Source organism: Verticillium nonalfalfae, assembly GCF_003724135.2.
Source record: "Verticillium nonalfalfae strain VnAa140/NRRL 66861 chromosome Unknown scaffold_36, whole genome shotgun sequence".
NCBI lineage: Eukaryota > Fungi > Ascomycota > Sordariomycetes > Glomerellales > Plectosphaerellaceae > Verticillium > Verticillium nonalfalfae.
In genome coordinates, this window is record NW_021167261.1 from 114,114 (window position 1) to 138,357 (window position 24,244).

Genomic DNA, 24,244 nt, shown 5'->3' on the forward strand with positions numbered 1-24,244 from the left:
TACATGCGCCATGTGCTTGGTAGTCTGTGTCGTTGTGGTCCATTGAACACCTTTTTCAGCCTCCGTGTGTGCAGGCCAGCGATGGAATCATGCCAGGAGAAACGGCGAGTATGTAAGCGCGCGGCGGGCGAACCAGGAGGCCTGGTCCCCAATGCGGATTTCGTTGGCGGTCAAAGTTTGTCATGGCGGTTGGCTGGTTGGCTGGCTGGCTGGCTGGCTGGCTGGAATGGCCAGGCCGTTCGAAAGCAAACCAAGACGGGGCAAGCCAAGTGGTCGGGTATCTTGCTTGGGTACGGGAGTACGCGTCGCCTTGCTTGAAGCGTGGGCGAGGGCGTCGGACAAAAGCCGGTACGGCATGGACGAGTCGAGTGTGTCGAGAGCAGCAGTGGAAATGGAGATTGATGTGTACATGGATTGCTTGCTTGGTGGGACTGGGGATGGTGCTGGTGGTGCGGAACCCTTCCCAGTGCCTCCCAGGGCCAGGCGATGATTCGCTGACTGGGCCCTCTGTAGTTCTGTGGTTCCTCGAGCATGAAACAAGGAACAGGCGGCCGCCTGGCTGTTGCCCGTTAGCTGTCTCACGCCCCTGAAAGCCGGTGGCCGCCAGCCGCCTGGCACGCCTTGCCGGTGGGTCGATGCCGTGGGTAGACGCAGTGGGTAGGCGTGGGAAGGGATGCCCACGGAGACACGAAGCAGGCACGAACCAAGGAAAACGCTAGACAGTGGCAACCGTGGCGCGCCCCCTGCAGGCCGAGGACCCCACCGAAGGCCCTTCACTGTGGATCCACCAGACCGTGTCCAGACTGTGTCCCCTGATCGCTGGCGTACTGTAGACGGAACTGGCAGTCGTGCTCCAGCGGACCCCTACCGATCGTCATCCTCGTCTTGCAGCCGGCTTGTGAGGTGCTTCAGATTGTCGATTTCCACGTTCCTTGAAATGCCTTGCTGATCCGCCGCCTCACACGCTCGCTTCTGTCAATTCCCTCTCAGCCCTCCTTCCTATTCCTCCTATTCCTCTTATTTACTATTTCCTTGTTTCTTCCCCCCCAATTCCCTCGACCGCAATTTGACGAAGACCAAGTCCCCTCGCCAGTCAGTCGTTACTTGGAATTGGCCTCGTCGTCATTGGACTCGCTCACCTAGGGTCTTCTCGCCCCGACTTCTCTTTTCGACGTTTGACGTTGGGACGCCATCTCGTCTCGTGTGCACTCGAACGGACGTTTCGATACCCAGCAACTCTCTCCCAACAACACAGAGGTGTGGATCCGGATCCCCTCGTCCAAGCTACTCACCTGCCGAGCATCGTCATTCACTCCTCAGGGTCCGCGCCCTTGCTCTCTTTCCTCCCCAACTAAAAGCCTAGTAACGCCTCCGACCATTGCCGCCGGGGCTGCCTCGATGACCCTCTCCCCCCGACACAGCGGCTTCATCCCCATTCGGCGCAGCCATTCCAAAGAAATGGTGCAGGATCAAGGCATTCCTCTCACGCAGGTGAAGAGCCATGCCAGCTCCACAGGCGCTCGCCGCCCCAACATGAACATCGCCATGGACGGCTCCGGTTCTGGCCAAGAAACACCCGACGAGAAACAGCAGCTGCATGCCCGGGGCCGCGCCGGTCGCCGCAAGGGCAAGGCGCTCTCGAGAAACGATACAGGTGGCTCCGAAGAAGTTTCGCTCAACGCCATGGGCCGACTCTACAAGAAGATCATTGGCGCCTCAGTCGTTACCCGCTACCTCGTCTACATTATCCCCATCGGTATTCTTCTCGCCATTCCTCTGGTTGTCCTCCCCATCACAGGCCACAGGAATGACCTTCCTGTGGGCAGGAGCAGCAAGGACGGCGATGGCAACAGAACCCCCGGCCCTGCGCTCTTCCGTCTCTTCCTGTGGATCGAGATTGCGTGGCTCACCTTGTGGGCTGGCAAGGTCGTCGCCTGGCTCCTTCCGCGCGTCTTCATGTTCGTCGTCGGTGTCGTCAGCACGGGCACGCGCAAGTATGCTACGGTCCTACAGAACCTCCAGATTCCCATGTCCTTCTTCTTCTGGGCGCTCGCCTCCTGGCTCACCTTTCGCGGACTGTTCGGCGGCTTCAACAACGTCCACTGGGTTAAGGTCATCGTGACCATTCTCGGCGCCCTGTTCTCATCTGCCGCCGTCTACCTTGCCGAGAAGGCCATTGTCCAGCTGATTGGTATCTCCTATCACCAGCGGTCCTTCGCCCTTCGCATCAAGGCCTGCAAGCGCGAGGTGCACCTCCTCGGCCTGCTGTACGACGCCTCTCGCACCCTCTTCCCCATGTACTGCGCCGAGTTTGAGGAGGACGACGACATCATCTCCGACTCGATCCTCGCCCAGACTGGCAAGAAAGTTGGCGGAGCCGCTGTGCCCCTCAAGTTTGTCGGCAACATTGGTCGTGTCGGCGACAAGGTGACGGCAGCCTTTGGCAACGTTGCGTCCGAGATCACTGGCAAGCAGGTCTTCAACCCCAACTCGGCCCACTCCATCGTCATTGAGGCCCTCGAGAAGACCAAGTCCTCCGAAGCCCTGGCACGCCGCATCTGGATGGCTTTCGTGTGCGAGGGCAACGACTCACTGTACCTCGAAGATGTTCAAGAAGTCCTCGGCCCCTCGTACAAGGATGAAGCTGAAGAGGCTTTCAACGCCATTGACGGGGATATGAATGGCGACATCAGTCTTGACGAAATGACTCGTTCCATTGTCGAAGTGAGCAAGGAGCGCAAGGCAATCACCGAGGGCATGAAAGACATTGGCCAGGCCCTGCGTGTTTTCGATAAGGTTCTGATGTTCGTGGTCCTCCTCATCGTCATCTTTATCTTCCTCGCGTGGTTCCAGAGCAGCTTCCTTACGACTGTTGCTACTGCTGGCACGGCCCTCTTGTCGCTGTCTTTCGTCTTCGCCGTCACCACGCAAGAGTTCCTCGGTTCCTGCATCTTCTTGTTCGTCAAGCACCCTTATGATGTCGGCGACCGCGTCGACATTCAGGGCTCGGAGAAGCTGCAGCTGGTCGTTGACAAGATCTCTCTTTTGTACACTGTTTTCACTCGCATCGACAAGATGCAGGTCGTACAGGTACGCTCGTTCTGCCCAGCCAGAGGCAACCGTATTTCGAGTTTTGACTGACCAATGGCAGGTTCCCAACATTGTCTTGAACAATTTGTGGATTGAGAATGTGTCCCGCAGCAAGGCCATGAAGGAGGTCATCACCATTCACATCTCGTACGACACGTCCTTTGAGGACATTGAGACACTTCGCCACGAGATGGAGGCGTTTGTTCGCCACTCGGACAACTCGCGCGACTTCCAGCCCGATGTTGCCATGGGTGTCAGTAGCGTTGGCGACCTGGACAAGCTCGCCCTCGATGTTGTCATCAAGCACAAGTCGAACTGGCACAACGAGATTGTTCGCGCCACCCGTCGTTCCAAGTTCATGTGCGCCCTGGTCCTGTCTCTCAAGAAGGTCCCCATCTACGCGCCTGGCGGTGGCGCCGAGGCTCTTGGTGGCCCTACCAACCCCACATACTCTGTTTCTGTCTCCGATGAGATTGCTGCGGCGTCCCGCGACGAAGCGGCCAAGAAAAAGGAGGCTGCGCGCTTGATTCCGCACGAGACGGAGACCGCCGCTGGTGCCGATTCCGACTCGACCAAGGAGAGGCAAGCCATGGCGGGACTTAATGTTAGAGACCCTGCAGACGGCGAGGAGTGGGGCTACCGACTGGGCGACGATCAAACACCTTCGGATGTCCGAGGACGTCGATCCGAGGATCACCGCCGTTCTAACGACATGGATCGCAGTCATTCGGAGCTCGTGAAGCGCGCTAGCACGCGTGGAGGTAGACGCAAGGCTGGCGAGGGTCTTTCAAACCTCTCCCTGGTTGACTCGCGCCAGCCAGAAGGCCACGGCGCCCATCTGGCCCCAACAACCTCGCGGCTTCGGACCTATGACGAGGAGTCTTCGACCGAAGCATATGGAAGCGGATATCACAACAACACAACCGGCGTGAACCGGATGCCTTCGTCCGCGTACAGCTTCACGGCTGGCAACAACCTGAGCCCGGTCGAGAGCAGGCCGCACCCGCTGCAGAGCCAGCCGTACGGCCGTCAGGGCCAGGGCCAGGGACAGAATCAGGGGCCGGCTCCCCAACGGTAGAGGCATTGACCGAAGAGCCACGGCAGGAAGTTTTACGACGAGGCCCCTAGATGGGCCGTAATGACATAGACACCATAACAAGAATGCAGAATCATGAATGAACCAACCTGATTATTGTAGTGTGTTTTCCTCCATGAAAAGTGTGATGCCTGATTGATGTTATAGAGACTTGTCCACCACCCTGACCACCTCTCTCTCTCTCTCTCTCTCTCTCTCTCTCTTAGCAGACATGCTCCACCTCGCCAATGTTCTCCTTCGGCCCAAGATCCGTCTTGAGCACGCGTCCGAATAGTTCGAGCAAGACCTCAAAGCACACCTTTGTGATGGCCGGGTCGTAGCGGCCCTTGCTGAGCTCGTCGCGGATAAAGGCGTGCTGGGCCCAGGCGAACTCGTAAAACGACGTCGTGACGCCGGCGTCGCGGAGCTTGGCGCGGATGAGGTCGCGGCCCGCGGCGGGGACGTGCGTGTCCTTGACGCCGAAGATCATGGCCACCTCGGCGTGGGCGAGGCGCGGCAGGCGGTCGAGCGTGTGGGCGCTGCCGTCGGGGCCGTCGGCCGCGGCGTTGGCGGCCGTGTGCGGGCCCAGGGTGCGCGTGTGGATGTCGGTTGCAAAGTAGGACGTGCAGGCCGTTATGCGGGGGTCGAGCTATCGGGTGCGCGTTGGTACGGAACTCATGCGAGAAAAGGGGGGGTAAGGGGACGTACGGCGGCGCGCACGGCGAGGTGGCCGCCGAGACACATGCCTGTGCTGCCGATGAGGCCGGTGCACGTCGGCAGGGTGAGGAGGTGGTCGACGGTGCGGCGGGAGTCCTCGTCATAAGACTCGAGGGTCTGCAGGGGAGGGGAGGGCTGTTAGTCTCGCTTGCAGCTAGAGGCATGCGGGCTCCGTGGGGTGTCCGTTCGTCTGACCTTTTCAACCTTCCAGGCGTTGCCCTTGTCGGTGCCGGGGACGTCGTAGGCCAGGGCCTCGGGGCCGGTGAAGTCGTGGTAGGAGGACGGCGCGGCGACGATGTAGCCCTGGCCGGCGATTTGGCGGGCGAAGCGCGCGACGGGGCCGGTCACTGTGAGACAGCGGTTCAGTCTCCGGTGTTACTGGGAGGACAGCCTACCCCGCCATTGGAGGGGTCGTGATGATTGTGTTACCTTGGTAGATCTCGGAGAAGAGGCAGACGCCGGGAAATTTGCTTGTAAAATTTCAGTTTTCTAGGCCTGCTGACCTTCACGGGGAGGCCTACGCGTTGGGATATCCAGGGATGCTGGGGTGGAAGACGTAGATTCCTGTGATCGGTTAGCCATGGGACGGACGTGAGATGAGATGATACGAGGGAAGCATACGCATGGAACCATCCTTGCCGTCGGCGGAGGTCGCCACATCGACGTAAGATTCCTTGATGAGCATGTTGGACTGCTTTAATGAGAATGGATTCGCAAGCGAGGGAAGGACACTGGTGACGGCGAGCTTCAGCGCGGTGTAGAGCAAGGCACCTCTCCTTCGAGCCACTTTCCATGATGGTTATCGCATCCGCGGGGAAATCGGCCTTGGTGCTGAGTCAGCGACACCCGAGCCACGATCTGCCCCTTGAGCCCCTGGATCGATAAGACAGCTATATTCTCGAGTATGACCACGGATCAATGTTGGTCAATTAATAGGGGAAAATCTTGGCCTACGTCGGAGTAAAACTGTTCGGCATCGTTTACTTTGAACTAGGCTGATCTTGACTTGTTGCCGTGTCAATTGCCATGACACTTTGCATGAATTTTGTCTCCTATGGAGCCCAGCAACTGAGACCCTCGCTGCTACTTGATCCATGTGGAACTTAAGAAACAAGCCTCCTGCAAGATTCAACCTTCCCAGACTACCGGAAGAGGAGGGACATACTTAAGTAGGTCCTTAGGTCCAGCAGGAGGAAACATATGTTGGTTCTCAGTGGCGATGAGGCAACCTTCGCTACCTTCGGGCACTAAACAACGATGCTTTCCACGGGACCTGTAACCCTCACAATGGGTTCAGGAGGTGCTCCTGTGGGCAACCAAAAAATTTACGGCAAACGCAAGTGTCAGAGGTTTACAAACAAGGAAGACAGACGTATCTGTTTCAAAAGTTAGGTAGTCATGTGTGCCGAAAAAATGGCGTTTGAACTAGGTTTAGAGGTGAGGTCTCATACAGGTTGAGTGTTACGCTTTGGTTCCCTGACCTCTTGGCTTACGAGGCCTTTGAAGTTCGAGATTGGACCGCTCCTAAATGCTTGTGATCCTCAAGGATAATCCCATGTAATGTGCTGGCAGCGCCAGCGAAAGACAAAGGCAGTCGCCGAGAGTCGCGGATGCAGCAGTTCCATCCTTCAGACACTGGTGTTGACAGCTACGACCCAAGTTTCTGGAACGCGGCCGCAAGAGCGCTGTCGCTACCATAACCCAATTCGGTTTCATGGCGGAGATTGAGGCGGCAGTAGTAGCGGTTCAATAGCCGACGGGCCGTCGCCGAATAATCTATGCTGGTCTGCACCGGGGACCTGATAGTCTTCCGGGAAGATGTTCGAAGGATCGTTGAGGCAGGGCCTCAATACGCGCTGTTAGATCCTCTGCGGAACCGTGCCGGCATTTCAGCAAACATAAGCCGCTGCTGACGAGGACTGCGCCCACACTGCCCATCCAATACGACCGAGCTACCTGGTCTGGTAAGACCGCCCAAGAGTCTGCCGCTGGACCCTACGAGAGATCGGTGGTCCTCCTAAACATAACATCGGCAAGCTGTGCATGCCTCAACAGACTTGCTTGTTCTTGTAAACCTCTGGCACTGTGCCATGTGCTACTCCTCTGTAGGTTGTCTGGGTACTTGATCGAGTGTCCGCGGTGCTCAGAGCCTTTCAAGATGCTGTAGATGTGTCAAGAATCGGATAGTCGGCTCGAGCTCTCACACTCGATATGGCATGCCACTTGACGGTGTTCGTAAGCTTGCTCACAAGATGCGATCCGCAATGCAAAAGGCCTCGTCACATCCTTGACAAGAAGGGCCGAAGGCGATAGTCTAATGCAACTGATGTCCCCTCACCATCAACCATGATGCGGACCTTCAGACTACAGGAGGCTCGAAATGAGGTCGGCAGTCCAGGGTTGGGAGCCACCAGTGAGTTGCGGGTTCGACGGCTTGGTCGATCTTACTATGCAGGACTGATGCCGTATTGCGGCGCAGAGCTTCGTGAATCGGTCCTGGGTTGCGAAGCTGTGAGCTCGTCGAAGTCCTCGGTCTAGTAGATCTCCGTGTTGACAGGCTCTGGGCGGTGTGAGAAGACAAGTTTGTACTTGACAATCTCAGCGACTTCCAGTTGCTCTTCCCCATCCGGACCGGTACTAGCGCCATCCTTTTTTCGTACAATGGCAATTGCTCTGGGAAGTTTCTTGACCTCTCCGGTGAGTCTCTGGTGAGGACCGACGTATAGGTAAACACGCTTCATCCAAGCCGTGCTGCCAGCCTCCTGGGTATCGGGGTGGTAGTCCGGGAAGTCGATTCGACCCACGGGAATGCTCTTTGTGGCCTTGCCGTCTGAGTCCACTGCGTCCTCAGGCAGATTTATTATACCTTGAAGTTCAAGAAGGGCTAGGCCTGACGGCGTTTGTATGGTCTGAGGCAGCAGATTGTCCGCAGCTTGGTGTGACGGCTTGGGGGGGTAAAGCTTGACCTGAGACATTTTGGCTGATGGTTGATGGGCTCTGATGAAATGATTGTGGAAGCAAGTGTGTGTAAAGAGTGGGATTACCGCTCGACAGGTGGAACACCACGAACGTCCTGACGGATGAGCAGGCTCAAGATATGTCGACGTAGAGTTGACCACGGGTATCAAACGAATGGGTGCGATCAAGTAAGCTATATGGCTCCCTGTCTGCCTTATGTCAGGCAAGGCAGGCGGCGCCAAACTGAGATCGTCCAGTGGGGCTTGAGGTCTGGATCAACCATTGACATCCCTTGGTCTGTGCATTGGCTGTCGAAGGAGCAAACGGCTGAATAATTTCTCCATTGCCCGGACCACGGAGCTAACCGAATGTGATTGGCAGGACGGAAACCCTAGCGCGCACACTCTTTCGTTCCCCCATTTCGACTTTTCCTCGAACGTGGATCCTGTAGTTCGTGAACTCTTCGTTACGCCCATCGACTTTCGACAATCAACGCCAATTTCTTGCACCACCCAGCGCCGGCAAGATGAAGGTACGACAGACTCTACTTGAGCTTCCAGAACAACGGCGAACGTCTGTACTCTATCACGATCTCGATTGCGATACGGATATCGGCCTCGACGTTGCTGGCGCTCGCCCTGACATTTTTTTTTATCGCGGGACGGTCAAGAGCTGACATTTTATCCTTCTCACAGTTGAACATCTCCTACCCTGCCAACGGCAGCCAGAAGCTCATCGACATTGAGGATGAGCGCAAGCTCGCCATCTTCATGGAGAAGCGCGTACGTACATACCCGTCGCCTCGGACGTTTCAACACGACTGGAACGAATATTTTCACCCCGAGGAAATCATCCAGCCATGACAACAAAACTAACGCGAAACCTTGCAGATGGGCGCTGAGGTCCCCGCCGACTCCCTCGGTGACGAGTTCAAGGGCTACATCTTCCGCATCACCGGTGGCAACGACAAGCAGGGTTTCCCCATGAAGCAGGGTGTCATGCTCCCCTACCGTACCCGCCTCCTGCTCTCCGACGGCCACTCCTGCTACCGCCCCCGCCGCACCGGCGAGCGCAAGCGCAAGTCCGTCCGTGGTTGCATCGTCGGCCAGGACCTCTCCGTCCTGGCCCTGGCCATCGTCAAGCAGGGCGAGGCTGAGCTTCCCGGCCTGACCGACGTCGTTCACCCCAAGCGCCTTGGTCCCAAGCGCGCCACCAAGATCCGAAAGTTCTTCGGCCTCACCAAGGATGACGATGTACGTGCGCTCCTATCCGCCTCGAAAAGCCACCTCGTCATCGCCTGCCCGGTCCTGCTCACGCAGGCCGGGTAGAGTGTGAGAAAGAGAAGGCCGCGGGTGGCCTCTCTGTTCCCTTCCCCATGGAAGACGGACGAGAAGCAGAATCCCCGCGTGCTGGGCTATACACACATGACACAAAGACCGAGTAGAATGTCGGTTGCTAACCTGTGATTTCCCCCCCGTGATTAGGTCCGCAAGTACGTCATCCGCCGCGAGGTCCAGCCCAAGGGCGAGGGCAAGAAGGCCTACACCAAGGCCCCCAGGATCCAGCGCCTGGTCACCCCCCAGCGCCTCCAGCACAAGCGCCACCGCCTTGCGCTCAAGCGCCGCCAGTCCGAGAAGGTCAAGGACGAGGCCGTACGTACTACCATGAAAATCCTCCCTTTCGCCCACACATGCTGACCATTTGCTCTTCTACAGAACGAGTACGCTCAGATCCTCGCCAAGCGTGTCGCCGAGAAGAAGGCCGAGAAGGCCGACGCTCGCAAGCGCCGCGCTTCCTCCATGCGCAAGTAAGTTATGGCGTTGGGAAAACGAAAAAGAGATGCTCCGGTCTTCTGATTTTTCTTGCATCCGGCGTGGTAAGGGGGAAACAAAGCCTGGCGTGGCTCATTGGCAGTTCATCATCGAAACGGCACACGAATGTACTAGATTGGCATTCGGGACAATGGAACAACGCATCATTGACGCATAATACCCATGATTCTTTCACGCTGGGCAGCCCTTGTGAACCCCTGTTTTGTGCGTGTCGTCCAAGCGCTTCTCCAGTCAGGACAGGCACCAGGCTGGTGTACCAGGGCAGGCAAGCGAGTAGTCTACTCATGCCATGCTGTTGTGACACGTTGGCAGGGCCCATTTTATTAGCTGGTAGGTAGCATAATGACGAAGACATGATCATCTCTGACCTTGTTCATGTTCTGTTCATTGAGAGTTTACAAGAAGCATCTACCTAACTCAAACTGTGATTCGAAGACGTGCATCACGTGTATGGAGCGCTGCTTCGATGCATCACAATGATTGACCGGTATCGCAGAGCCAGACATTGTGATTGTGAAGTGTCCGTCCATCTGCATCATTTCGCAGGACTGCTGGAGATCTTTGGGTACATGGTGTTGCACATTTATACACGTGGGAGGGAATCATGTGAAAAAAACACTATATCATTGTTACTACTCTACAGTACCGCGTGTTGCTGCCCACATGGCCGTTGCAGTGTGAGGCAAAGGCCCAAGCAGCCTGCACTCCGCTGTGACCAGTTCACACTGACGAACCTTGCCGGGGATCCAATGCGGTTCATAATGGAGGGGAAAAACCAACGCGGTCAAGAAACCCATCTGTCTCATCGAGCTGTACGTGAGGAAATGGAGGCTGCAACCGAGAGAACTCTCAGTCGCACGCGAATCAACCCATATGTCTTGCCGTGAACCTGTAATTCAGACCTGATCCGCAAACCATGCAAATGCTTTCTATGCCTTCTCCTCGGCTCGCCGAAGTCAAATATGCTTGCCTAACAGTTTAGGCGAAGCCAAAGTAATCGCTGCCAGCTGTGATAGCTTTCATGAGCTGAGAACGGAGTGTCTCATAACTCTCGTACTCAGGAAGATCAAGTTCTATAACTCAATTAGCCACATTATCGACGTGATACAGTAAACCTGGAGTTGACCTACGGTTGAAGCATGTGTGTGAGCTGGGAAGACGCTCCTTGTTACCATAGTCGCGGTGAATGTTGAAACGGCTCACGCCATTCATACCCTCAAGTTCCTTGAATCCGTTGAGAGGGACTTTGGACGTTCCGGTCACGAATTGCAGGAGTTTGGCCAGCTCTTCCTTGTCAAACGACCGAATGGCACGCCAGAACCACTGAATTTGCTGCGAGGATGGAGTGTAGTTGTGGTACTCGGTATTGCTCTTCCAGTCGTCAATGTCAATATCGGGCAGACCGGAGATGAGTAGCTCAAGCTCCTGTTCGTTGAAGATGCGGATGAGCTCCGACGGGATGATCTCGTGGAAGCCCTTCAAAAAGTGCTCCATTTGTTCTTTGACCGAGGACAGCAGTTTGTGCTCAACAACCAAACGAACGTAGTCATTCTTGTTCTCTTCAGTAACAGCGATGTTGCGGCCGTCGGGGCACAGGTCGACTATCGTAGTAACCCCGAACTCATCGTCTTCGACCGAGAACGTCTCTGTAATAATGTCGGTGATATCGTTCTCCAGCATCCACACCAGCGACTTGTAGTAGTCGGGATCAAACGATTCCATATCTTTGACAGAAACGGACTTGCCAAGGATGCGCTTGTACACCGCGCGGCTGAAGTAGCAATCGAGAAGTCGGCCTTCATATAAGGCTTTGCCGATAATGCGGCCCACAAACTTGAAGTACATCAGATGCATGTCGTTGATACCACTGAGCTTGTTCGGGTGGAAAGTTGTGCGGTCCGAGGACACAGGAATGAACAATGCATAGTTGGCGTCGAACATCTGCCGTGCGAGCACCTGGAACCACTCGCGGGTGACACCTCCGGCATCGACGCCCTCTTCACCATGGAATCGAATATTGAGCTTGCCGTACTTCATCTCATCGCCAGACTTGAAGTAGAGGGACCGGAAGGAGTCATGGAAGACGTGCTCACGTCGAACCGCAAGCTGCAGGGACGCGAAAGCAGACCGCTGCGTGCTAGCACGGCTGTGAACGCTCCGGTTGAAGTAGTTCCGTTTGTTGTCAAACTCCAGCACCTTAGGGTTCTTAACGAGAAGAGCGAATGTACCCGACATGAGCTTGGGGTTATTTCTGACAAGCTCATTGAGAACTCGGCGGTGGTCTTCGGTGAAGTTGAAGAAGAGTCCAGCCATGCGGGACTCGGGAGGAGGGCTTGAGAGGAGCATCTCCTTCTCGGAGGCTTGCGCCGGGGAGTCTGCTGTGGCTGTGTTCTTGCAGACAACCATAAGAGACTCGATGAGGGGAAGAAGGATAGTTGCGACATTGACCATATTCTCGCGCTTATGGATAGCCCTCAGACACTCACTGAGCTTGTCCCACATGCTGGAGAAAGTGGAGTTGTGGTAGAGAGAGTGCACGAGGTCTTGCTTCTGAATGTTCATCACCACAGAATCAGTATCGGCGTCTGACTTTTTCTTGGGGTCAGTGAACAGATGGTCCAGAGCAGTCAGGACACGAAGAAGCTTGTTCTGCTCTGATGCGCCCGGCGAAAACTTGGACAACGCAACTCCTTGAATCTCGGTGCCCGTCGTAGCCTTCTTGATATGCGGCAATAGCTCATCTAGGTCGAGCACGATGCGTTCGCTTAGAGCTCTGGCCTGGCGAACCAATTCTTGACCGAAGACTGCCTTGGCCCCCGGAATAGACGAAAGGTTCTTGATGGCAGAGATGGTGTTCTGGAAGGTTTTGGAGCTGCACTCGCGAGCAACGAAGATCTTGACAACCAGAGTAAGGTGATGAGGTGGAATGACGGGGACCTGCATCTGCTTGCCCTTCTTCTGATTGGAATCATCAGCCGTCGCCGATTTGTAGGTCTCCGGCTCGGGCTTTTTGCTTTCCTCTGATTGCTGGGCGTCACCATACTCTACGGTGGTAGACGTCTCAACGGCTGGCGTCGCATTCGCTGTGGTTACGACTGCACCAATGGTCTGATCATTGGCATCAATTTGGGCCGAAGTACCTTCAGCAGTCGATGTCGTCTCGGCTGCCTCGGCTGCCATCTGAACCGCAATCATCGCCTCGGCAACCTTCTTGTTCGCGAGCGTCGCTTTTTCGGCAGCCTCTCGCCGTCTGCGCTCGATAGTAGCGAGCGGCACCGTGATCTTATTGAGCAAGTCTGCCAGGTACGCCATGACTACCGAGCTTTCCATGACGAGCTCGCGGTCAAGCAGGCTGAGAAGGGCGTTGATGGCGTACTTATGAGCCTTGTAATCTTTAGCCTTCCCCTTCCTGCTAAGCATGCGCTTCAGTGAGGACCCAACGCTTTCGTGTTCGGTAAGGAAGAGCATGGGAATGTGTGGGTTCTTCGTTGAGAGGTCCTGCAGCAAATCAAGGCACTGATGAACGACCAGTAGAGGCGATATCTCAGAGTTTGTCTGGGCGTGGCCAGAAGTCGTCAGGGATGTCAACGTTCTCTTGAGCCCCTGTGGAGTCTTGGGGTCCGCATCCTTATCCTTCGGCTTCTTTGCTTTGAGAGAAAGCTGGCTGAAGCTCCTCTCCACAGCGTCCATGTCTGTACTGCCTTCTTGGAGGATGAGGAGAACGGTACTGATGACTTCGAGCCTGTTCTGCCTGTTCTCGCAAACATCGGCGAGAACGCTGAAAAGATAATTGCGGATAGATCCGTATTGAGAAATGAACATGAGACGCAGCAGGGTGGCGATTCCAGGCTTGTCGAGCATCTGCACTACCGTCTTGCGTTGGACCTTTGTCTCGGCTTCCTGTCCAGGTTCTGTCGGCTGCTGCGCCGGCCTCCGCGCGATACCAGGAGGGCTTCTGGCGTTCCCCGCTCGTTGACTCAGTCGGACTTGGGCAGCCATGTCAGCTGGCAATTGATCCATGATGTCTTCGCCCTGGTCCAACAAGACTTCGTGGCGCAGCTCAGGCGGGAAGGTCAATAAGATGCTTGCAGCATCCATCTCTTGCTCGGCGGCACCACCAGCAGCTTGGCGGCGTTGCTCTTCTCGTTCGCGACGGCGCACCTCTTGGCGTTCCTGCTGCACGATCTCGCTGCGCATCTCTTCCGGCAATGCATCCAGGAACTCTTGGAAGACCTCGGTCTGTTCGCCCGCTGCCGCATCCTCGCGTGCCTGGGAGCGCCTAGAGCTCACGGTCTGCGCGATGACCTCCTCTCTGAATTCTTCGGGCAGTGCGGCCAGATATTCAGGGTCGATGCCAAGTTCCGTGATATCGACCTCCTCCCCTCTGATCGTTGTAACAACACGAGGGACATTGACTGGAGGCACCGTTGCCGACTCAGTAGCGCCATGCGATTCAACGCCTTCCATTGCTTGAGGATCCGCGCCAGCTGTGAGCGCGTCGGAATCCGTGGAACCCAGCGCTTCAGCCGTCAGCCGCTGTTGTGCCTCGCGCTCCTCGGCTTCCTTTCGTTCGCGCTCAGCCTTCTCCTCAGCCTCCTTGGCTTCCTTAGCCTCTCTTACTCGCCGTTCTTCTTCTTCCCGCTTTTTTCTTTCTTCTTCACGGACACGTCGCCTCTCTTCTTCCTCGGCTTTGACTTTCTTCTCATGCTCGAACGCAGGAGGAATCAGCCTTGACAAGATGAGTTTGAGCAGTCGCTGAGCTTTGTCGATGTAAAGAGATCCTCCAAACACCATTCGGGCCTCTTCTTGATATCTCTCGAAGGTGGAATCCGGAGTGAAAGCAACGGCTTGCTGGGGCTCATGGTAGGTTCCATCTCGTCGGGCATCGCCTCTTGACTCACGGGGGACAACGTGATATTCTCGAAGTTCCCCACGCCCGTTCTGTGTGATTGAGAGCTGGACAGACTGTTGTCCGTGTCGCATGACAGGTAAAGAAGCAACGATATCGTTCAAAATTGCCATGGGGCTATCCATGAGGCCGCCATGACGGCCAGCCCCGATTCCAAAGGCGTCCGGGGGGAAACGCAGGCCGACCAGACCAGGCACTCCAGGTGGGCGTGGTGAAGGCTCCGCAGTTTGGTTGGTTCGACGCAGCAAGGGGTTGATGCCGTCGTCGGCGTTGCTGGGTGCCGCGTTTGCCCGGGGACCACGTGAGAAATAGCTGCGGAAATCTGGATTCGCGTTAGCATTGTAAGTCGACATGAGAGCCTCAACGTCGTGGAGGAGGACATCGATATGAGGCAGTAGCGTGGCAGGAGACATGCCTCCGAGCGGGTCACGCGGACCACCAGCCAGGATGGCAGGCGGGAATGGACTGCGGTGCCCAGCATGGCGATGTCGATGTCCATGGTGTGCATGTGGGAACGGCTCCACCACAAGAGTATCCCAACCCAGTTGGCTCGGGACGTTAGCTGGGGGGGCTTCATCATCTGGCCTGTGTTAGTTCAAATACAATTTCATGGCGGAAATGACCTACGAGGGTAGTCCTCATCGTAAATGTACTCGTCTTCTTCCATGTCTTCGTCATCGTCATCTGGAGCCAGGTTAGCATATCCCACACGGAGGAGTCGGATCATGACAAACCGTCTTCATCGCCACGATCATCCTCAATGTAGTGTTCGCCAAGTCCATCCATGTCCTCGGGGTCGAACTCTCCATCGGGGGCCATGACAACAGCACGCGTTAGGTTGTCAAGGATCTCTTCAGGTCCCAGGCCGTGCATATGGGCTTCGTCGAGGTCTTGGACCTCGGCTCCATAGTCGATTTCATCGTCATCATCCTCTTCCTCGTCGTCTGACTCACTTTCCCAATCAGAGGCACCGTCGTCGTCGATAGGATTGCCGTCCTCGTCGAGAATCTCTTCAGCGATATCGACGCGATCGTCCATTTCCTCCATGTCCTGGGAGTCCATGTCGTCACTCATCTCATCGTCATCGTCCTCCATATCATCGTCGTCATCCATTACAACTTCGACGACTCCAGGGTCCCCATGGAGACCCTCGATCTCACCCATTTCACCGAGCTCTTCGTCGTCATCGTCGCTGATGCCGTTATCTCCATCATCAGAGATCTCTTCCTCACCATACTCGAGCTCGTCGCCGTACTCGTCGTCATACATCTCTTCATCATCATCGTCATCTGCGAATGAGTTAGCTCCGTGTTTTCCAGTCGCCTTGGCAGAAGATTCCATACCTTCTTCGTCCTCAGACTCGTCATCGCTGCCACGGGGCTCGAGCATACCCAATGCCGAGTTCCGATAGAGGTCGGGAGTCTCTTCCCTGTCATCGTCTATGTCAGACATGGACGACGAAGATGCGATCTCATCGTCCGCAACATCAGGAAGCGTCATGGAAGGGATGACGTTGGAGCGACTGAGTTCTTTGGCGGTGTCGGTGAGAACCCGTAGGACCCGGAGCACATGCTTAATGGCACGCTTGACCCCCACGTGATTCAGATCGAGATCGGCAATAGACCAAGTGAGTTTGTCCAAGTACCCCTTTTCGTACATCATGCGGCGGAGCTGCGCCTGCGAGCGAGCCTGCGGAGATCCCATGCCTCTCGTGGCGCCCGGGGGGTCGCGCTCCTTCTCGCCAATGACTTGATTCATTAATTCAGCAAGGCATTGCATTTTGGTGTATCGGGTCTCGAGGGGCTCCTCGGGCGTGGAAGCACGCTCATACGCTTTAAGGATAGTGTCCAACGCAAATTTCCTGACGAAGAGAAGATCCGGATCATCGTCGTACTCGAAGCGCTCACGGTGCTTATCGATGGCCTTTTCGCCTGTTTTGGTCATCAGAGCCACTAGGACTTGCTGAGCCTGGTTCGAGGTCGCCATTTTCTTCTTGGCAACAAGGGTATCAGGATTCTCAAGGCCGCCCTGGCAAAGCAGATCATGAATTAGGTAGTTCAAAACGCTCGAGCGCGGCTTGACTGGAGTATTTGTCTGCAGCGGTGCACTCCGTTTGAAGTCGATAAACTCAACCTTGGCTCTGTTATAGCTTTGCAGAAGCTCCGCGAGACAGTTAAGCAGGAAGCAACGGTATATGAAGATAGGATGCTCATCGGCCTTGAATGAAGGCTTGGACTTCTTGTCTTTGCTGTCCTTGGTCTCCTTAGCATCAGAGCTTGCTCCGGCATCTGCAGTGTTCTCCTTAGCTGCAGGATCAGAGCTCGTCGCGGTGAGTGTAGTCGATGACGTTTTCGAATCCTTGGGCTGGATCGGCTCCTTGTCCTCGACCTCTCGGTAGTTCAATAGCTCGCAGAGTAAAAAGTGGACGACTCCGTCGGGGTTCTCAATGATCGGGCGCGAGACCGTTGGCTTCGGGGCATCAGTCATCTCCTTGTCGCCTGCTTCAGTAGATTGTTTGATGTCGTGAAGCGACAAATCCTCGGTTGCCTGCACCGTAGGCTCAACGCTCTGGTCCTGTGTTATCGTTGCCACAGAAGCTTCAGGCTCCGTCTCCTTGAGAGCAATGTAGTGGGCCCGTGCGGTGCCCTCGCTGACCGGGGACCAGCGGGTCAATCTTGTCATGTCATTCGTGATCTCAACGAAAAGGTCAGGGGCGCGGAGGGCGACGGCAGAGAGGTTTCGAAGATAGGTCGTTACATCGAGGTTGCGTTGGTTTCGTTGGGGGTTATCGAATAGGTTCCGAACTTCAGCTCGCATAATCTGTTTTGTGGTTTCCTCGTCCTCAACGACGTGTCTTAGGATTATCATGATGCACCCAGCTGTCTTGGTGTCCTTGAGACGGTTCACGCCGGCGCCGGCAAGCTGCTTTGCCATGACAAATAGTCTTTGGAGGTTCTTTTTCTCGCCGACTGTGCGTGCCAAAGACCTCTTGCGAGTGAGAACAACAAGGACACGGAGGACAGAAATTGCGAGAGTGTCCTCTTGGCCCAGCCGTGGCAAGATGTCAAGGATGCGTTCTAGCAGGTCGCTCTGCTCAGCGTCAGACAGGATAGCCTCCGGCTTCTCGATAACGGCTGGTTTGATAACTTCGTTCTCGGAAGTAGGGGCCTTCCATGTGGCCTCAATTGGCTTTTCGTCATGGGCCAGCAGGATTTCAACAATGAGAAGAATGTAAGGAATCCAAGGAGGCAGGTCGTCCTTAGCACGTGTTGGCGAAAGCTTCAAAAACCCGACGTAGGTGGATACGTTGGCTCTCAATGTATCAATGTTACACGTAAGGAAAGCGTTGTCTCGGAGAAGAAGCGCAAAGAGGTGAGCGTACGCGGCGATTGTGGAGCCATTGGCGTCGGATTCAACCTCATCGAAGTCGAAGGAAAGAGAGGTGATCGCGCTGGTCAAGGTCTCGCCAACATCCTCACGGATGTCCTGAGGGAAGACCATGGCACTAATCAGCTCAGATACTTCTATAGCTGAATGAGGGTGCGCCCGAACTATGTCCAGTGACCTGGAGATGAGTTCTTTACGGAACTGTTCCCGATGATCGTCGAGCGCCTTCTTGGCGGTTGCACGAGGATCTGTTGTCGGCTGTGCTGACTCGTTGGCTTGTACGGGCAAATCAGCTCCTCCAGCTTTCTGAGAACCCTCGCCAGCACGATCGCCATCTTCATCATTCTCTTCGTCGTCGTCATCGTCGTCGTCATCAGATTCCTCAGAAGACGGACCTTCGAGCTCGTCGAGCACAGCGTCACCAAGAAGGTTGTCTAGCTCGGGTGGTGCATCAACAGCCATAGGTTCAGAGCTGGGAGGGGCGCCTTGCTGGCTGGATCGACGTGACGGTTCGGGCGGAGGGGCAAAGTAAGCATCCTGGGTAGGTACAGGGTTTCGTGACCCAGCCGTGCCGGCTGCATGGGCCCGGCAGTACTCGGTGGCGGAGTTTTGATTGCCGTTGGCTCGGTAAACGGCCTCACGCGCCAGGTCGTCGTCGTAGTCTCTAGAGAGGGCAGAGAGCGAGGTCTGGTGTGTGCGCCAGTTGAAAGCGCTAGGAACTCTCTTTAAAACGTCAGACGCCTGGGTACTCGATTGACCGGACTCATCGCTCCCGACAGCCACAATTTTAAGAATATCGATGACCCTGCTTAGAGTTTCTGGCTGCGTCTTCTCCATCAATGCGGAATCCCATATCTCACGCACGACTGGGAAGATGGCCATGCGAGCGTCAAGCACCATTTGGTAGGAGAGTGGTGCCTCTGGCCGGGGTCCTGCAGACCGAGGGATAAGCCCGAACTGAGCGGCGGAGTCTGCCATGGTCTTCCCATCGACAACAGTGGCAAACAAATCGAGCGCTCTCTTAAGGCCGAAAGAACAGATCTTGGTGGCCGCACTGGGCTCAGTCCCGCTGCTTTGATCGGCTGCTCTATCAGCGAAACGTCGAGCCATGGTCGTCAGAATCTCCAGACCGCCCTGCTCAACAAATGCCAGATACACAGGCATGATGATCTGAGAACCAGATCGGTCACTCGATCTAGGAGTCGCGTCAATCAGCATCTCGCTGAGTGTGTGAAGCATGATGATCCAGTAATGGTAGTCTTTGGGCGTTGCAACCTCAACCGCCATCGAGGGCTTCAACTGATCGATTATGGTCGCTGACAGCCCCTTGGCGAGATCGATATGATGCTGTCGCGAAAATGTGTCCCCGCCTCGACGAGGCAGTATTGCCTTGCCGAGTTGCTGGAAGAACGGGAACGACGACGGAACCATGGAATGAAGGACGACTCGCAAAGTTTCGAAGTTTTTGTAGCGGGCCGTGGCTTGTTCTTGCTTGGTAGGCCGCTTAGGCTGTGCAGCCGCAGCGCCCTTACTGTTTGGCAGCGCCTCTGCCCTGAAGTTCCCCAGTAGGTCATCAGGCAAAAACGTCTCGTCATCGTCGCCGGACGGAGACGCTGGCACCGCGGGTCGACCGATGATTGCCAAGGCTTCGTCGATTGCACCGACTTTCTTGGCCCACCAGTGCTGGGGCAGTACGTTGTGTACTGCGCCTTCTTCTGTGAGACCTGCCCGTAGAAGAGGCCCAATGGACTTGATCAACTGCAGGTAGTAATCATAGAAGTTGATGGGATAGAGCGACACCGAAGACGAGGAGCGCGGTGAAGACGGGAAACACTCGTATAGCGTTTTCAGGAAAGACTGGGCATTGAGCAGGGCTCTGACGACCTTGGTTCCTGTGAGCATCTTGTTTCGTGTCGTCGTGTCCCATGAGTTTGCGTCCTCCAGCGTCATCGGTTTTTCAGACAAAACGAAAGGGGCAAAGTACGGTCGGCCGTCGTTGGCAGTCGCAAACGACTCGAGGGAGTCGAGTGCCGCCTGTGCCCGCTTGAGAAGCGCTGGCAACCCCAGGACGGGAGAATGGTCAACGAGCTGAGAGATCACTGAGAAGAGCTTACGAGAGGCGTTGGACTCGTTGAAGTCGTAAGGGAGACTGGGCAATTCGGCAATGTCGAGCAGCAGCTCGATGCCTCCGCGCTGGACGAAATGGGTCTTCATGGTGTTGTTGGAAAGGTAGGTGGTGAGGAAGAGGCCAAGTGCATGGACATAAGGTGTGATACTATCAAATGCCGTCGCAGCTGGCTTCGAGGCTTCCTTGCTGGACGCTGAACTGCTGTCTTCTTCCTTTGCAGTCACTGCTCCGTCCAGCATGTCAACATCCGCGTCATCGGTGGAGACCTTTTTCTTGCCTTTGCTATCGTCAGGCGGAGCTGAGAGATGACCGAGAAGGTTTTGGTCAGCAGTCAAGACGTTGCCATTGGCATCGTCAAAGACCAGCTTTGCTCCCCAGCCAGACGTCTCTGCTTTGTCTTTGCCGAGGAATCTGACTCTTGCCACCATGTCAATAACAGCATCCGAGATAGGACTTCTCAAAGCTGGATGGTGCCGGCACAGCTCATCAAAGCTTTCACCCACACTGCTGGCGAGGTGTTGCTCGCCCTCAAGACAATTGACGTGTTTCGGGCTTTCAAACATCTCGAAGTAAGACTCGAACGCGCGCGATGATACGACCATTCTGAGGCCAACATTATTGAGGGAAATGGAATTGAGGACTTGCGGCACAACGAGCATGGCGTCTGGGCTCGTCAAGATCCCTCTCGCGAGGGGGCGGTCCCTGCCAGCAGCCAGCTCCTGCTCTGGTGGGGGATGAGGCTTGTCGTCAGGCTCAAGGGTAACCTGATCGTTGTTTTCCTGAGGCGCGTCATCCGTTTCACCGGTAGCGTCTTCGCTGCCGCGAGGGGCCGCTGTCTGCTCGGGTACAGGGCTACCGGTGACGGATTCGAGGAAGCTTACGATCATGCGAGACTCCGCAATGGCTGCGAAGCTTGTAGGGTCGTTATTGATAAAGTCGCTGAGAACAGTAACAGAGTTTGTCCACAGAACAGAGCCGAATTGCGTAGTATGCTGCATGATCTCCCTCAGACTGGCCAATAGATCAGACTTGTCCACGAGGTTCCGCAGGAGGCGGTCCGTGTTGCCTCCGAGACTATAAGAGTTGGTCATCATGTGGTGCATAAACTTCAACAGCCACTTAAGCGTTTGCTGATGGTGGAACGGGATATTGTAGTCGACAACAGAAGAGTGGTACTCAGGTTGCGTACCACGGCCAGCGTCAGCAAGTTGGGTGCCTTCTTTGACAGACGTGACAAGAAGTTCCGAGATGGCGTCCAAGCCATCACCGTTGAAGAAGGCGTGGAAAGCGTTCTGGTAGGACCAAATGAGTCCGTCTATGAAACTCAAAATAGTCGCATGATTACGCTGAGCCACATTGGATCGTGTCTTCATGATCTCAACCAGGACATCCATCAGGCCAGCGCTGACCATCTCTGCGCCAACTCTAGTGGACATGGCCAAGTGCTGTGTCAATGAGAAGAGGTCTTTGCGCCACTCGTTGACCTCGGTGGACTGGTTGTACTTGTCGGCCACCTCATCCTCCTTCATGCCCGCGACTGCCTTGCGAATGACGTACAAAAGAATGCCGTGGTTGACGTTGGCATTAAGGGCAGAAAGCACATCTTGATAGCGAGCCTGGAAGTAAGAAATAGCTTCCAATAAAGCGAGTGCGACCGATTGGACCCAAAGAGGCACAGGTTTCGATCCAGGGGATGTTGGGTGAATTATTTCGGCCAACTGATAGACGAGCTGGTATCGTCGAGTTTCGTCGATATCCTGACGCATGACCTTTTCCATAAACACATTCTCCGGGTGGATATATGCCAGGTTCGTGACAGCCAGGAGACGAATGGCTAGAGCCTGCTGGCGAGTCTCAACACTGCCTAGGAGCGCCTTGGCAATTCTGACCCTGTTGAGATATTCGTATCTGGTGTGTGGTGGAGCATCGGCAGGGCAGCGGGCAAGTAGGTCGTAGATAGAAGATGACGCCACCACGGACTGCGGCAGATCAAACACCTTCTGGCTGGATGTGGCATGCTCGCTTACTGGAGCCGGAGAGCGAGACACGGTAGAAGGCGAGGCTTCGTCGCCTGGTACTTGCCGGGCCGACCTCGGGGTTTGTTGAGCAGTACCACCCATCGTAGTACTTCGCCGCAAAGGTGTTGGGGTGCTTGGCAGGTTCGTCCCAGCAGAGGTGCGATCCACGGCACTGGGAAATGGCTGGTCTTTAGTGTCTGTGACGGCAGTGTACGAGATCTTGATGTCACCCCAGCCGTTCCATTGACCAGGTTCCGAGTTGACGATGGCACTGAGATCGTTGGCAAACATGGGTGCTGCATTCTTCTGCCCGGCACTTTGGATCTTATCCTTGCCCTTGGCAGCGGAACCGGGTGTAGCAGATGCAGCAGCATCGGATAGGGAGATGAGAGGTGTCTTGACAAAGGGGGAGGCTAATAGCTGTACACGCTCGAGGGCAATATTGTAGTGGTTAGCCAGCAGTGCAGTGCTGACATGGCGGGAGTGACTTCCGATACGTTTGACAGAGGCCTGGTATCGTTTGGCCAGCTCGGAACCAACTCCGAGGGTTGCGATGATGACGGACAGGTCTGTAGCATGAAGGAGGTCGTTCAAGTGGTTGCTGCTGGCGTAAATGCTTCTGTTACCGCAATGCTCCAGCAGGACGCGCGTGAACTTGAGGATGGCCTCGATGAGCTGGCGGTCACCTTGCTCGCCATAGCCCTGCTTGCGCAGGCGGTCCATGTCCCATGCCTCCGTGCCATACTCTTCCACTTTGAGGCCTCGATGAAGTAACACCTCGCAGCCTAGATCACCGGTTTGGGGGCCGTCGTTCAACTTGTATGTGCCACTGAAGCACTCGAGAATATTGTCGAACCGGTTGAGTAGGGGGATCCAGTGGTAGAGGTCGCCCCGCGGGAACGGCCATCGTGTCGGGAAGGTGGCGATGTGGTCGGGGAGAAGTGGAAGTGGTAATGTGCAAGCCGACTGCACAAAGTCTTTGAGCCAAGGAGACTAGAAACTGGTTAGCTCATGCTGCAATATTTTGTTCAAACTTGACTCACAAGAGTCTCCTCATGCTTCGGCTGCATCGTCTTGGTGATTTTCCCCATCTTCAGAAATGGGGCGGCCAAGCCGCGAGGTTAAACGAATGCTCCCCCACCGCTACAGCCCGCAATGTGATTCTGGAGACGACAGCTTGTTCCAGTAGAGGAGTGTCCAGTGCTTGGACAGCTCCGAGTGTGGCGTGGGGATTCGTGATGAGCCGACAAGGCTGAGGAGGTGGGAGGGGAGGAAGAATGCCCGTGATCGCGAGTGCAGCCTCGTTCGCTGATCACCTGGAAGGAACAGATGTAGTCGAGCGGTCAAAGGAAATGCGGAGTAGGCCGTCAGGGTATCTGAGACGAGAGACCGTGGGGAAATGCACTCCGTTGGAAAAATGTATCAACTACCGGTCATGGACTATGTCGTTGCAGAAACGGAGAGTGGGCGAATCGGTGGTCCGGATCGCTTGAGAGCTTGGATCAGACAAGCAAGCTCGAAGCGCTGCAGTGCAAGTGCTGGTCGCGCGAAGAGTTGTGAGTCGCCCGACGTATGGACTAGCAGGCAGGGCCAGAAAGCAGATGCGATACGAATGAAAAAAGAAGACCCTGGTAGCAGCAGGACCAGCTTCGTATTGCAGGAATCTGCCGCGATAGGAGGACGATCAGTGTTGGGTCGGAGGGGAAGGGTGGTGTTTGGGTTTGGTGGAAAAAGCAGAAAGCTGTAGGCAGGCGCGGACTGTGGCTGTAGGCGCGGTGAGGTAACTTCAGTGGTGCCAGCAGTGGCAGTGGCAGCCCGGTAGACAGATCCGTCGCGATACAGTGGGCCCTTGCGTAATTCCTGACCGATGGATACTCGGTTAGGTCCATCGTCTGACAAACTGCCCGCCTTTTGGCGCCCGTGCAGTGTAGGTGGCACTGAGGCAGACGTGGTTCAGAACCAACATCAGATGGCGCCAGCTGTCAACAGATCTACCTCTGTCCTTCCATGGTTTTCTCATCCCCACTGAGACGTCTTAACCAGACATGTGGGGACGTTGTGCTTTTGAGGTGGTGCGGTCAACATGGCCATCACAATTCTCCTCAGTCTTCCTCGTGCCGAGGAGGACAT

General features: G+C 55.6%; 5 protein-coding genes across 5 annotated transcripts; 2 read left to right on the top strand and 3 right to left on the bottom strand.

Moving 5' to 3' along the window:
- Positions 1-1,458: 1,458 nt before the first annotated feature.
- On the top strand, positions 1,459-4,168 carry D7B24_005658 (uncharacterized protein; the record flags this gene model as incomplete). Its single annotated transcript, XM_028639807.1, has 2 exons — positions 1,459-3,090; positions 3,152-4,168. 2 exons carry the CDS (start codon positions 1,459-1,461, stop codon positions 4,166-4,168), a joined length of 2,649 nt encoding a protein of 882 aa, XP_028495875.1.
- A 220-nt stretch (positions 4,169-4,388) lies between these two features.
- Positions 4,389-5,567, bottom strand: D7B24_005659 (uncharacterized protein; the record flags this gene model as incomplete). The annotated part of the gene is made up of 6 exons (XM_028639808.1): positions 4,389-4,814; positions 4,874-4,999; positions 5,078-5,229; positions 5,312-5,352; positions 5,404-5,446; positions 5,504-5,567. The coding sequence occupies 6 exons, from the start codon at positions 5,565-5,567 to the stop codon at positions 4,389-4,391; spliced, it is 852 nt and encodes a 283-aa protein (XP_028495876.1).
- Positions 5,568-7,416: 1,849 nt separating this feature from the next.
- D7B24_005660 (uncharacterized protein) lies at positions 7,417-7,857 on the bottom strand (the record flags this gene model as incomplete). Its single annotated transcript, XM_028639809.1, has 1 exon — positions 7,417-7,857. The coding sequence occupies one exon, from the start codon at positions 7,855-7,857 to the stop codon at positions 7,417-7,419; it is 441 nt and encodes a 146-aa protein (XP_028495877.1).
- Positions 7,858-7,962: 105 nt separating this feature from the next.
- RPS6 (40S ribosomal protein S6) lies at positions 7,963-9,651 on the top strand (the record flags this gene model as incomplete). The annotated part of the gene is made up of 7 exons (XM_028639810.1): positions 7,963-8,028; positions 8,222-8,290; positions 8,536-8,622; positions 8,731-8,835; positions 8,911-9,093; positions 9,325-9,492; positions 9,556-9,651. The coding sequence occupies 7 exons, from the start codon at positions 7,963-7,965 to the stop codon at positions 9,649-9,651; spliced, it is 774 nt and encodes a 257-aa protein (XP_028495878.1).
- A 999-nt stretch (positions 9,652-10,650) lies between these two features.
- Positions 10,651-23,205, bottom strand: UPL1 (E3 ubiquitin- protein ligase upl1; the record flags this gene model as incomplete). Its single annotated transcript, XM_028639811.1, has 6 exons — positions 10,651-10,745; positions 10,803-15,161; positions 15,209-15,265; positions 15,316-15,870; positions 15,925-23,107; positions 23,158-23,205. 6 exons carry the CDS (start codon positions 23,203-23,205, stop codon positions 10,651-10,653), a joined length of 12,297 nt encoding a protein of 4,098 aa, XP_028495879.1.
- Between the last annotated feature and the right edge of the window lie 1,039 nt (positions 23,206-24,244).